This window comes from Pseudonaja textilis, chromosome 4, assembly GCF_049901715.1.
Source record: "Pseudonaja textilis isolate UNSWEBS1 chromosome 4, rPseTex1.2, whole genome shotgun sequence".
Taxonomy (NCBI): domain Eukaryota; kingdom Metazoa; phylum Chordata; class Lepidosauria; order Squamata; family Elapidae; genus Pseudonaja; species Pseudonaja textilis.
The window spans coordinates 83048100-83061489 of NC_141993.1; the positions used below are offsets into that span (position 1 = coordinate 83048100).

General features: G+C 39.3%; 1 protein-coding gene across 4 annotated transcripts; it reads right to left on the minus strand.

Moving 5' to 3' along the window:
* Positions 1 to 593: 593 nt before the first annotated feature.
* On the minus strand, positions 594 to 12167 carry DNAJC19 (DnaJ heat shock protein family (Hsp40) member C19). Of its 4 annotated transcripts, none has more exons than XM_087933521.1 (7): positions 12025 to 12167; positions 9207 to 9294; positions 5878 to 5929; positions 3819 to 3892; positions 3333 to 3409; positions 2132 to 2202; positions 594 to 765 (listed from the first exon to the last, which is right to left on the minus strand). In XM_087933521.1, exons 3-7 carry the CDS (start codon positions 5918 to 5920, stop codon positions 725 to 727), a joined length of 306 nt encoding a protein of 101 aa, XP_087789647.1. In that variant the 5' UTR covers positions 5921 to 5929; positions 9207 to 9294; positions 12025 to 12167; the 3' UTR covers positions 594 to 724. The 4 variants fall into 4 exon arrangements, with proteins under 4 accessions (XP_087789647.1, XP_087789646.1, XP_087789645.1 ...); XM_087933519.1 differs by lacking the exon at positions 594 to 765 and adding an exon at positions 1262 to 1769; XM_087933520.1 differs by lacking the exon at positions 9207 to 9294.
* Positions 12168 to 13390: the final 1223 nt, after the last annotated feature.

Here is a 13390-nt window from a genome sequence, read left to right on the forward strand (position 1 = left end):
AAATGTGTGCCACTTCCATGAGTGCAAGTGCAGGCTGCTTGTGCGAATGAAGCTTTGTGTGCAAGCACCCTCCACTTGTGCAAAGCTCCATTTGTGTGAGTAGAGTGCATGCACATGCACTGCTCATACAAATGGAGGTGTGTGCACCTGCCACTCACCCTCCCATGCCGCCAAGCTGGAAATGTTGGGGACCACTGGTTTAGTCTCTTATCCCTTGATCTTATGTGCAATACTCTTTCATTCTCCTAATGGTTGCCATGTCTCCCTGTTTTCATGTGTTCTTTCACAGAACTATTCTGTCTTCTTTCACCCTTCCTAAATACTGGAGTTTGTTCACATTTTCTGCAGTTGTATTTCTTCCTATACTTCCAACAGGTAGGCAAATACTATATCCATACTACAAGTGACAGGAACATGGAACCAGGAAGAAGAAAAAATTGCTCCGGATGGCCTGTTTTCCATTGCTTTCTAAATTTCTCCAGATACCTTTGGAAAGAAATCTATAATTTCCTGTATTTATATTTATGACTATTGATGCTGTGTCTTGAATTCTGACTAATAAGTAGAATATAATAATATAATCATCACTAGATGAATCTGCCATCTCCCAAGTACTTCATACCCTTCCCTACTAGAGTCCCACATAAAAATTCCCCAAACTACTCACTCAAACGTAGAATTCGAAGAGCTGTCCTATAGAGCTTCTTGCTCTAATTAGATTCAATTATGGACCTCGCAGTTGATCTGGGTAACAAATTAGGCAACCTCCAAGATAAAAAAAAAGTGAAAAAAAGCATACAGCTTCCAGATATGTTGAGCAACATGCTTTGTAAGCCACAGAAGGCTTAAAACATTAATCAAAGAACAGCGTTTTAGAAGCCACAAAATCAATTAAAAGTCACAGTAGAACTGTTTTGCCTCCCTACATTTAAAGGAAAAAATTCTAGCTTACATCTTAAAACAGAACATTATTCACCAATGCTTAATACTTGGATTTTTAAAATCCATGACAGCTTCAAGCCTAGTTATTTCCCATTTTAATCATCTTCAAAAATAAACAAAGGCAGGAGCCAGTATTCAGAAATAAATCTAAGCTTTTCTTGGTATGAAGAATTGAAAACTCTTGTTTTAAAAGTTCTATTAGAAAGTTGGAGACTACAAATTTGGTTCTGGGACATGAATTGCTGTTTGACCAGCTGAAAGATACAGACCAGCTTACAAGAGCAAATGTTCTCCAACAACACTTTCTTATGCAGTCATGTAAAGAAATACTTTAAGAATTTTATTGCTCAGCAATCATGGTAATAAAAATATTTTTTGAAGAATACTGCACCATAATTCCATGATAAAATAATACAGCTGTTCTCAGCTGAGAAATAAATTACTTCAAAATATTAAGCCTCACAGGTGTTTTCAGCAGAATCTTGGATGTTGGCATTTATGCTATTTTTTTTAATCTAAAACGATAATTCTGAATTTCAGATATTACTACCTGGTTAACTGGTTCCGTACAAAGCTTGCACTTTATTAGAAGTGCATCACAAATTGTGGTTGACATTAATTTCTGAAAATAACCACAGAGAAGGATGCGTCCTACATCAAAACGATTTCCTTTTGGCATGTATGACAGCTTCATTTGTCAATTTTCTTTGGGCTATTTTGAAAATATATTCTAATTGTTAAGTCAATGATGAGTTTTCATTTCTTAGCTTGACTTTCCAGTAAATCCTTAGCTTCGTTAATTTTGGCTGCAACATAAGGAGACCCACCTGGTAAAGAGGAAAATATGGTTGTCATGTTCATAAGACACACATTATTTTGGTAGATGAAATATATGTGATCAGTGAAGTGAATATTCAAAATAAAACATTTTAGATATTTCAGTAATAAAATGGTCCACATACAAAAACATTTAACTACATTAGCAGCGGTAATGAATAGCTTGCCAGACTTATCATAAAATTCTAGTTTTTCGCTCACGTGCATGAACAACTTTCAAATAGAAAAATTAGGAAAACAGAACTTAAAATGTCTAAATTCAATTCTTAAAATGTTCCCATGCAGTCCTATATAGGCCAGTCATTTTACATGAGCCAGGTGGAGACCGCCATATTAACATCTTCTGATTTACCTTTATCAGGATGATTCAAAAGCATGATTCTTCTGTGAGCTTCTCTGATTTTTGCTTTGTTAGCTGTAGGACTAACAGTTTATTTTTAATTAGTTTATAACTAGGAAAAATATAAAACATCATCAGATTATTATTAAAAACACCTGATTATTGCACCTACATCAGTTCACTACGTTTCACAGAATGATTCTCAGGAGGAAGAATGATCTACTGTGTTGAATTTTACAGTTTGCAAGCTACCTGTTGTTTTTTTGTGATAATTTAACAAACAGAAATAGCTTATTCTGATTGTTCTACAATTATGCATACAAATAAACTTATTCCCGCCCCTCCCCCATTGTCTTGTTAGGATAGTAAAACAATCAAATCCCTCATTACACTACCCAGTTATTGAACTTCTTTGCCTAATTGAGTTACAAATTTGACAATTTACAAAAAACACAAGTTACAAAAAACACATTTGAGTTACAAATGTGACAAATCTGTTTGCCTGAGAAAATAGCATTCAAACTTTTATGGAGCTATGGTGACATAGAGGTTAGAATGCAGCATTGCGGGCTAACTCTGCCAACTGCCAGCAGTTTGATCCTGACCAGCTCATGGTTGACTCAGCCTTCATTCTTCTGAGGTGAATAAAATAAGGACCCAGATTGTTGGGGGAATTATACTGACTGTAAACCGCTTAGAGATGGCTGGAAAGCACTGTGAAGCAGTCTATAAGACTTAAGTGCTATTGCTACATACAGCTTCATAGTGCTTTATAGCCACCTCTAAGCAGTTTACAGTATCAGCATATTGCCCCCAATCTGGGTCCTCATTTTATCAACCTTGGAAGAATGGAAGGCTGAGTCAACTTTGATCCAGTCAGTATCAAACTAGTGACAGTCGGCAGAGTTAGCCTGCAATACTGCATTCTAACCACTCCACCACCATGGCTCTAAATGCTATTGCTATTTTAGAGTGATCTGAAAACTTCGCATCTACCCTATGTCCAATCACTATCTTGGAGACCCTGTCATTAACAATATTGAACGTAAATTGGCTGTTACGTTCTGATCAGAGTTACAGCCTGTATGATGCAAAAAGATTACCGTAAGCTTTTTTATTATTCAAATCATAGCTACAAAAATTACACCAACTAACATATTTCTTTTCTTATGCAGTTTTCCCTGGAAAATATTCCTGTGATTTTTAATTTTACCTCACTCCTAATATTAAGGCAGCTTCCCGCTTATTCATTTTGCTTTCGAATCCACCTCTGTAATAGCCACTGAAGGCCTGAAAATAAAATACACCGTTATTACAAAAGCATTATGCAATGCTACCAATAAGAAATTAAAGATGCACATCACTCAATTGTGGCAAATAGAACAAAATGCACCATCCAATTACATACAGCACTGCCAAGAAGTAGAAGAGGTGACCCAATTTCTTATTTTTAATGTCCTCCCACATGGCTTAGTTCATCGTTACCAACTAATCATTTTTTCCTAGCATGAGACAAAAATATTTCTATAAAGCAAATATTTTTAATTAATTTGCATACCTTAATAAGCATAAGGCTTAAAACTTGCAAATTTGGAGTCTCATAATCCTATGCATTGAACTGTTTCTGTCTCCTGTCCCATGGTAAGCAGAGAAGAAAATGATATTGCTGCAAAAGAATACTGAGTAAAAACAAACTCACCGTTTTTGGCAGAGATTGCAGAGTTTGCTTCACTTGTGGTTCCATTTGCTTCATTGCTTGCAGTGCATAACGACCTTGAAGAAAAGAAAAAATTCAATTTCAGCTAATAGAGTGAGATCTGCAAAACCTGTAGACGCAACTAGACAGGCCAAAATGTAATACTTCCACAGAAGCTTCCTACTATTGCAATAGGCTGAAGAGAGTGTAAAACAGAAGTCCAGTACTTCCTATCCCACTGAAAGGATTTCATTTATTTTTTCCCCACATAGCACTCGGGCTACTAAATCCCAGGAAGGCTGCATACACCACTCTCAAAATGATTATTCTCTCTGCCTTGCACAATTCAAATTCTATTTTAAAGGACCCAGTACCATTTACTGACACAATTTTTTAAAAGGCAATCTTTTTTAAGAATTTCACGAAGTCAACAATAAGTAATCTAAATTAAGAATTACATCCCCTAAAGTACCATTTATGTTACATTTGAGGAGAAATAAAAGCGCAAGGCAGATGCTCTTTAACTATGGTGTTCCTTTCTTTCAGAAAATCAAGTTTCAAGTAATTTATACATACAAAGACAACTGTGGCATTGTAACAATACATGTGTGATAGACTTAGAGAAACACCTAATCCAAGGAAGTGTGCAGGGTGAGAGAATATCAGTTTAAAAAGTTGTCTTGAAAGAGACAAAAGTCAGCGGGAAGAGTGAAATTTCGCTAGTGTTACTAATGCTTTTAGTATTATCAATTTTTGTGATTATCCATAGCTTTCATGGTAGACATATATGGACTGTTCCCTTCATAATGATCATTTTGCAATAACCTTGTGGTACTTTGTCAGCATTCCAACTATGACTCTACCCCACAAGACTGGAAAACCCCATAACCTGGGGATCAACTTCCTCTGATGTGATAACAAATTCTGAGTGTGTATATCTCTTTTCATGTAGGCTACAAGCACAGGTAGGGTCCAACCTGAGGACCCATCCTCTCTTTTGAAGCTCAACAAGTTATTGTGGATTACTTAGATGACAGGAATTTATCAACATGCCCACAATAAATTGAGGGCCATGTTGGTAAATCCCTGTCATTTAAGAAATTCCCCAGACTAGAGCACTTAGTTGGTATCTCTCATCCTGGTGAAGATATTAACCATATTTTAAATCAATGCAGAATTATGTCCAATAATACAAATGTAATTCAAACAGATTAAGTCATACAGAGCCAATTTACAAATTAACATTAAGCCATAATGTAGTATGGCTATGTGAACCATACTTAACAAATGTTGAGTCAGTCAATAAACTACAGTTAGCAAGTCAATGTTTTCTGTGATATGTGAGGCTACATTTATGATAGCTACTTTAAACTTAAAGGCATCAAATCCACCAATAACAAATGTGATATGAAATTAAAAGTATCAAATGTTTAGCAATATTTGGCCAAAAAAAAGTGCCACTGGAGCCATCTGCACGAACCACTGTCTTTCTGTTTATTAAACCATCCAAACTTATCTTGTAGTAAACGCTTATGCTTCCCAACACTAGATTGTAATACTACTATCCATTATTTATTTTATTATATTTTATTTGGTTTGTCAATTGCTTACAAGATAACAGGTATAAGTAAAAACATAGTTATGAATGCATGGATACATATAAGAAAAATAAAAGAAACAGGGAAGGTAGGCATGTTGGTGCGCTTATGCACGCCGCCTGTTATATTATTATATAATTATTATTATTTTATATATATATATATATATATATATATGTATATGTATATATATATATATATGTATGTGTGTGTGTATAATTATATATATATATATATATACATATATACATATACATATACATGTATATATATAATATAATATAATATTATAATATAATATATAATATAATATAATATAATATAATATAATATAATATAATATAATATAATATAATATAATATAATATTATTATATTATATTATATTATATTATATTATATTATTACATTATAGGGCACATATTTAACACAAGCAGAAATAAAGCAAGCTTTCCAAGAACAAACCTGCATAACCAGCAGCAGCTATTGTCAGGCCAACTACTATCATAGTACCAGCCTAAAAGAAAGGAAAAAGGGAATAAATAAAATGAAGAAATATTAACTTCAGAACATTTTGCTTAAACACTAACAATGAAAAAGGTTTTTTGAATATATAAAAGCGTAAGCAAATATCTGAGTCAAAGATTACTTAAAGATTATTCAGGTCTTCATTTGGCAATTTTCAATTCCATGCCTTTGAAAACATACTGAACTTACTCTGTGTGTGAGTGTTTGAGAGGGGGGAAGGGAGGGGGGGTGATTAGGGAAGTCATCTTGAAACCTAGATTTATATGGTTAGTGAAACAGGATACTGTACTTCTCTTTTAAAACTAGGACACAAAACATTTTTGCATTTGTTCATTCCTTTTTGATTAACAAAGATATTCTATAATTCAGAAGCTTGTATTATGCCAATTTCCAATCTTATATAGGTACTATAATGAATAACTTCACCAATTGGGTTTTACTTTACCTCTTCTACCAATCCTTTGGAGCAAATCTTGGGTACATGTAGGTATTGCAAACATAACTGAGAACCAGGCAATTAATTTAATTGTTCTGTATTGAAATAATTGTATATGTATAAGAAAGTTGGTTCTTAAAAGTTCTCAGAAATCCTAAGAATTAAGATTATTCCAGCTGGATACAATAGCATTTTAAAAAATAAACAAAATATTGTCCCTAGGAAGATTTTTGTTTTTTTCTCATCACAACATACTTCTTAAATTTCAAATATCTATCAATAATTCATGAATTAAGATACTCATGAATTAAGAATACACTTTCCAGGGTTTTTTCACTGATATATAAAAATGATTTTATGTTGTCTTTTCCAAAATAATTATACCAGCGAGCAATCAAGGTTATTAATTTTAAGCCATAAATGTTCCACAGGTAATTTTCGTTTATATGTTTAGGCAGCCTCATGGGAAATACTTATTTCTCATGCAAGTTAATAACCTATATTTGAAGTTATATCAGAAATGAGATAAGCAATGTTCCTAAAATTACACCATTGTCTTTTTTAATCAAGTAGAAAACTTTTATCACAGCAGAAAACAGCTTTCCTGCAGCTACTCAAAAGTCCTAAATAGGAAATAATGTATATCTAAATTTTAGTAGGATGAAGTTCCAATATATTATTTCAATATATTTTGTTTATATAGTGTCTAGTTCTTTTCAGTGAGAGTAAAATAAAATAACTCTGTGCAAATGCAATCAGTTTGGGGCTTTTTAATTTTGCTCTTAAAATATATCTGGAGAATATTGCAGCTCTATCGTATCTAGCAGATAGTACACTTGAATTTTATTTAATATATTTTAGCCACTTTTTCAAAATCATAGTTTCTCCAAAATATTTTAAAAATATAAAATAGTAAAAATCTATATCTAATTGTAAACAACTCTGGCATTTAAATAATTTTAAAACAATCACTTTAAATAAAATGAAAGTTCAAATATTTATCAGCAACAAATATAGCAATTTAAAAATGAAAGGCAAAGAGAAAAAACTGCATTTTAATGCCCTTTTAAAAAGCTGCTAGATATGGTGCTATTCATCTTCTCTTGAATGGAGTATGTGCCCTTAGTATTATCGTTACATATTTATATAGTGGATTGGTGAGTATCACTTCCAAAGATGAATAAAGCACAAATCTGTGGGCAGTTCTTGAAATATCATGGATCTAAGTGAATTACACTTTCATTATTATAAAATCATACACCAATGCTAGCACTTTTAATTCTGCCTTGCCATCATAGTACTCAGATGAACGGGATATGCTACAACATAGCTCCTCTGAGCTACAACAAGAGGAAAATTGGATACATTATGTATCAGAAGGGTCTAAATAGTTTTCAAAACAATCAAATACATGAGCAGCACATTACAGCTTATGCCAGCTTTGCCTAGACATGAATTGGTAACAAACTCTCTAAGAACTCTATCATATCCAGGTATGACAAACAAGACATAAGGACTAAACTAGGGTTTGGAAAACCAACACATCATGTACTATATTTTCAACATACATTTTTAATATAAACTGGTTGAAGGTGTTCTCATGCTACCAATCTCCCAAATCTTGCATGCACACACAGCAATCATAACCTGGAAATTGAGTCATGGCAACTGAACTTCTTGTTGGTTTGAAACATTTCACTGCTTATTGAAGTAGCTTTTTCAGTCTGAGCAAGTTGGTTAGGAGGAATCTCATATATGTCCTCCACGGAGGCTTCATTTCTTACCTAATCAGGATAGGCTCATTAGGTGAGTCGGCAGAGAGGAGTTGAATAGTTTCAACTCTTAAATCTTTTACCCTACGTACTCTCTGCCGACTCACCTAATGAGCCTATCCAGGTTAGGCGATAAATGAAATATCCTTGAAGGACATATACTGGGTCCCCCTAACCAACATGCCCAGACTAAAGAAGCTACTTGGATAAGCAGTGAAACATTGTGAACCAACAAGCAGTCCAGTTGCCATGACTAAACTCCGATAACTCTATCTGGATGACTGAGAACCTTTGACACAGTAACTGTGAATTAACTAAGTTTTATTTAATAGCCCAGCAGATGGCAGCACCTAGCTGACCTTGACCAGGTGCTGAAAAATAAGTTAAGGTTTAACCTAGTTAGTGCTTCAGTCATGGCTACAAAATTCAGACAGTCATCAGATTAAAAGGCAGCAAAGAGATATAGAAAACTCTCTTTACCCTCTGAAGCAACCAGATTTTGCAGCCCAGATTTGGTATTATTATTTTGGAGTCCACCCCAAGGAAAAGCAAGACTATGAAGTAGACTGGTAAGTTGGAAAAAAAACATTCCTATAAGGTTATGAAGAAATCCCAGGGAAAAAATCTTCTAAGATAGTGAACCTATGAAGCTAACAGAAAACCATGTACAGCCAACCACACATCTGAAGGTGAGATAGTGAGTTTACTGATTTAACCTTAATAACTGCAGTGCTGTGGAAACGTTAACAGAGATTGAGGGAGAAGTAGTGGATGGATATTGAATTTTTCTTTAACTTTTGATGGACAGTAAAAACTTTAAAATAAATAAATGCAATGACAAGCCATTCTTATACTATGGCCAAGAAAACTACAGAGGTGACTACAGCCATGTTTAAATTTATAAAGCTGTTGGAGATGGCCTAATTTCAGCAATGAATAAATCCCTCACTTCAGGTTCTTCCAATGATTGCTCCAGCCACAGTTTTATTTAGTAATGATATTGGCTGAGCTATACTAATCTATTCTGTTAACATTGGAATAGACAGAACAAATCTTACTTGTAAGGGAAGCCGATCCAACAAAGCTGAGTTCTATATACCTTACTTCATGGAAAAGGAGTGCATCCAAATGTTTCTTCCCGGCAGCCTGAATGGGTGATTTAGTAGAAGAAAATGGTGCTGCAGGTACCTATGAATTTTAGATCTCCCTTAGGCATGAAAGCCAGCTGGGTGACTTGGGGCCAGTCACCATGAGATCATGAGTTCTAGTCTCACCTTAGCTAAGAAAGCCAGCTATGTGACTCTGGGCCAATCAACAGGAGACTGGGAGTTCTAGTCTCACCTTAGCTAAGAAAGCCAGCTAGGTGACTATGGGCCAATCATTAGGAGACTGGGAGTTCTAGTCCCACCCTAGCTAAGAAAGCCAGCTAGGTGACTATGGGCCAATCATTAGGAGACTGGGAGTTCTAGTTCCACCCTAGCTAAGAAAGCCAGCTAGGTGACTCTGGGCCAATCACCAGGAGACTGGGAGTTTTAGTCCCACCCTAGCTAAGAAAGCCAGCTAGGTGACTATGGGCCAATCATTAGGAGACTGGGAGTTCTAGTTCCACCCTAGCTAAGAAAGCCAGCTAGGTGACTCTGGGCCAATCACCAGGAGACTGGGAGTTCTAGTCCCACCCTAGCTAAGAAAGCCAGCTAGGTGACTCTGGGCCAATCACCAGGAGACTGGGAGTTTTAGTCCCACCCTAGCTAAGAAAGCCAGCTAGGTGACTCTGGGCCAATCACCAGGAGACTGGGAGTTCTAGTCCCACCCTAGCTAAGAAAGCCAGCTAGGTGACTCTGGGCCAATCACCAGGAGACTGGGAGTTTTAGTCCCACCTAGCTAAGAAAGCCAGCTAGGTGATTCTGGGCCAATCACCAGGAGACTGGGAGTTCTAGTCCCACCCTAGCTAAGAAAGCCAGCTAGGTGACTCTGGGCCAATCACCAGGAGACTGGGAGTTCTAGTCCCACCCTAGCTAAGAAAGCCAGCTAGGTGATTCTGGGCCAATCACCAGGAGACTGGGAGTTCTAGTCCCACCCTAACTAAGAAAGCCAGCTAGGTGACTCTGGGCCAATCACCAGGAGACTGGGAGTTCTAGTCCCACCTAGCTAAGAAAGCCAGCTAGGTGACTGGGCCAATCACCAGGAGACTGGGAGTTTTAGTCCCACCCTAGCTAAGAAAGCCAGCTAGGTGATTCTGGGCCAATCACCAGGAGACTGGGAGTTCTAGTCCCACCCTAGCTAAGAAAGCCAGCTAGGTGACTCTGGGCCAATCACCAGGAGACTGGGAGTTCTAGTTCCACCCTAGCTAAGAAAGCCAGCTAGGTGACTCTGGGCCAATCACCAGGAGACTGGGAGTTTTAGTCCCACCCTAGCTAAGAAAGCCAGCTAGGTGACTATGGGCCAATCATTAGGAGACTGGGAGTTCTAGTTCCACCCTAGCTAAGAAAGCCAGCTAGGTGACTCTGGGCCAATCACCAGGAGACTGGGAGTTCTAGTCCCACCCTAGCTAAGAAAGCCAGCTAGGTGACTCTGGGCCAATCACCAGGAGACTGGGAGTTCTAGTCCCACCCTAGCTAAGAAAGCCAGCTAGGTGACTCTGGGCCAATCACCAGGAGACTGGGAGTTTTAGTCCCACCCTAGCTAAGAAAGCCAGCTAGGTGATTCTGGGCCAATCACCAGGAGACTGGGAGTTCTAGTCCCACCCTAGCTAAGAAAGCCAGCTAGATGACTCTGGGCCAATCACCAGGAGACTGGGAGTTCTAGTCCCACCCTAGCTAAGAAAGCCAGCTAGGTGATTCTGGGCCAATCACCAGGAGACTGGGAGTTCTAGTCCCACCCTAGCTAAGAAAGCCAGCTAGGTGACTCTGGGCCAATCACCAGGAGACTGGGAGTTCTAGTCCCACCCTAGCTAAGAAAGCCAGCTAGGTGACTGGGCCAATCACCAGGAGACTGGGAGTTTTAGTCCCACCCTAGCTAAGAAAGCCAGCTAGGTGATTCTGGGCCAATCACCAGGAGACTGGGAGTTTTAGTCCCACCCTAGCTAAGAAAGCCAGCTAGGTGACTCTGGGCCAATCACCAGGAGACTGGGAGTTTTAGTCCCACCCTAGCTAAGAAAGCCAGCTAGGTGATTCTGGGCCAATCACCAGGAGACTGGGAGTTCTAGTCTCACCTTAGCCAATGAAAGCCAGCTGGGTGTGAGCCAGTTGCTCTCTCTCAGCCAAACCCAATCCAACCCCACTGTCACAGGTGGTGGTTGTGGGGAAAATAGAACCAGGAAGGAGGTGTTCCCTATAGTCCCTATGCTGTGAGCTGATCGAAAACACCCGAAAAGGCAGAGTAACAGTTTAACCCACCATCATTGGAATCAGCCAGGGATAACAAAACAGGCCAGGATATTCATCCCTATTCAAAATCACGGGCAAGAGTGGTTAAACAGCGCTGCACATCCTCAGGGAGAGGGCAGCTTCCCCCCACCCACCCCCAGAGGAATCCCACCAATTATTCCTCATTTTTAGCTCCATTTTAAGTTCTGCCCTGAGGAAAACACAGCGATGGGCTTAAAGGAGGGTGAAACTCCGTGCAAATCTCTCCTGGGCTTGCGGGGGGGCGGTGTTGGTTGTTGAACAAACTGGGGTTCGGGGCTTCTCGCCCCCCCCCAGCCAGGCAAAGCAAACCCCTCAGCGTCCAGGCGTGCTTGGAACTACAACCCCCAGGATTCCCAGCCGGTCGCCACAGCGCGGAAGAAAGCCAGGTAAAGGGAAGGCCGTCCCATCCGCCGCCGCCGCCGCCGGTGAGGGAGGGAGGACGGTCAGGTCACCGTTCCCACGCACTCACCATGCCTGCCGCGCTCCTTCACACGCCCGGGGAGGGGAAAGGGAGAACCAAAAACGCGGGAAAAAAAACCCCGCGGCCCGCCCACGCACAGGCTCAGCTCCCCTCAAAGAAGCCCTGCCGTAAGCCGAGGGACGGCCTGTCGTAAAAGCGTCCGTCTCCCCACCCGCGCGCGCGCGCTCTTCCGCCTCTCGATCCCGCCCCTCCGGCAGGCTCCGCCCACCCAGGCGCGAATTCGAAGAGAGGAGCGAGCGCGCGTGCTCTTCGGCCGGGGCGGGGGGAGTCCCTGGAGGGTACAGATACAGATGATCAGAATTGGAAGGGACCTTGTAGGTCATCTAGTCCAACCCCTGCTCAAGGCAGGAGACTCTACACCATTAAGAAGGAGCCGCCGCTCAGCTGGCTCTCGTTTTGTCAAGGATTTGCACCAGGTCTCCCCTCATCTCCTGCTTCCCTCACCTCCCCCTTCCCTCCAATACATGGGAATTGCCTAATCTACTAATGCAGAGGTCTCCAAACTTGGCCATTTTATGACTTGTGGACTTCAACTTCCAGAATTCTGGAAGTTGAAGTCCACAAGTCTTAAAGTGGCCAAGTTTGGGGACCTCTCTACTAATATATACATTCGAACTAGACTGATGTTTCTTTGGGTCCTGTGTGTGTGTGTGTGAATATATAGGCCTAATGGTCATCCTTAGCAGAAATGCAGTGAAATTTCATTTTAATGTGATTACTGTACATTTGAAGTGACAATAAAGTTTTATTCTATGCTGTGCCATGCCATGCCATGCCCTATCCCATCCCATCCTAATTTTCCATTCCATTCCTATCCTATCCTATCCTATCCTATCCTATCCTATCCTATCCTATCCTAATTTTCTATTCCATTCCAATTCCATTCTATTCCATTCTGAAGGACTAGAGGTGACTTGAAAGTAGTATTCCAGTATTTGAGGGGCTGCCACAAAGAAGAGGGTTTCAACCTATTTTCTAAAGCACCTGAAGGCAGGACAAGAAGCAACGGATGAAAAATTACCAGAAACCAATCTGGGACTAAGGAGAAACTTTCTAAAAGTGAAGACAATTAACCAATGGAACAGCTTGCCTTCAGAAGTTGTGGGTGCTTCATCACTGGAGGTTTTTAAGAAGAGACTGGATAGCCACCTGTTTGAAATATACCTGCTTGAGCAGAGGGTTGGATTAGAAGACATCCATAGTCTCTTCCAGCTCTATTCTGATTGATTGGTTGATTGATACAAGTAGAATATGTATGCTTTTACAGTGACATTTGAGAGAAGTAGACTTTTTTTTAAAAAAAAAGCAACATAATAGTTTATAATGCATTTTCAGTATAGCTCTATGCTAAATA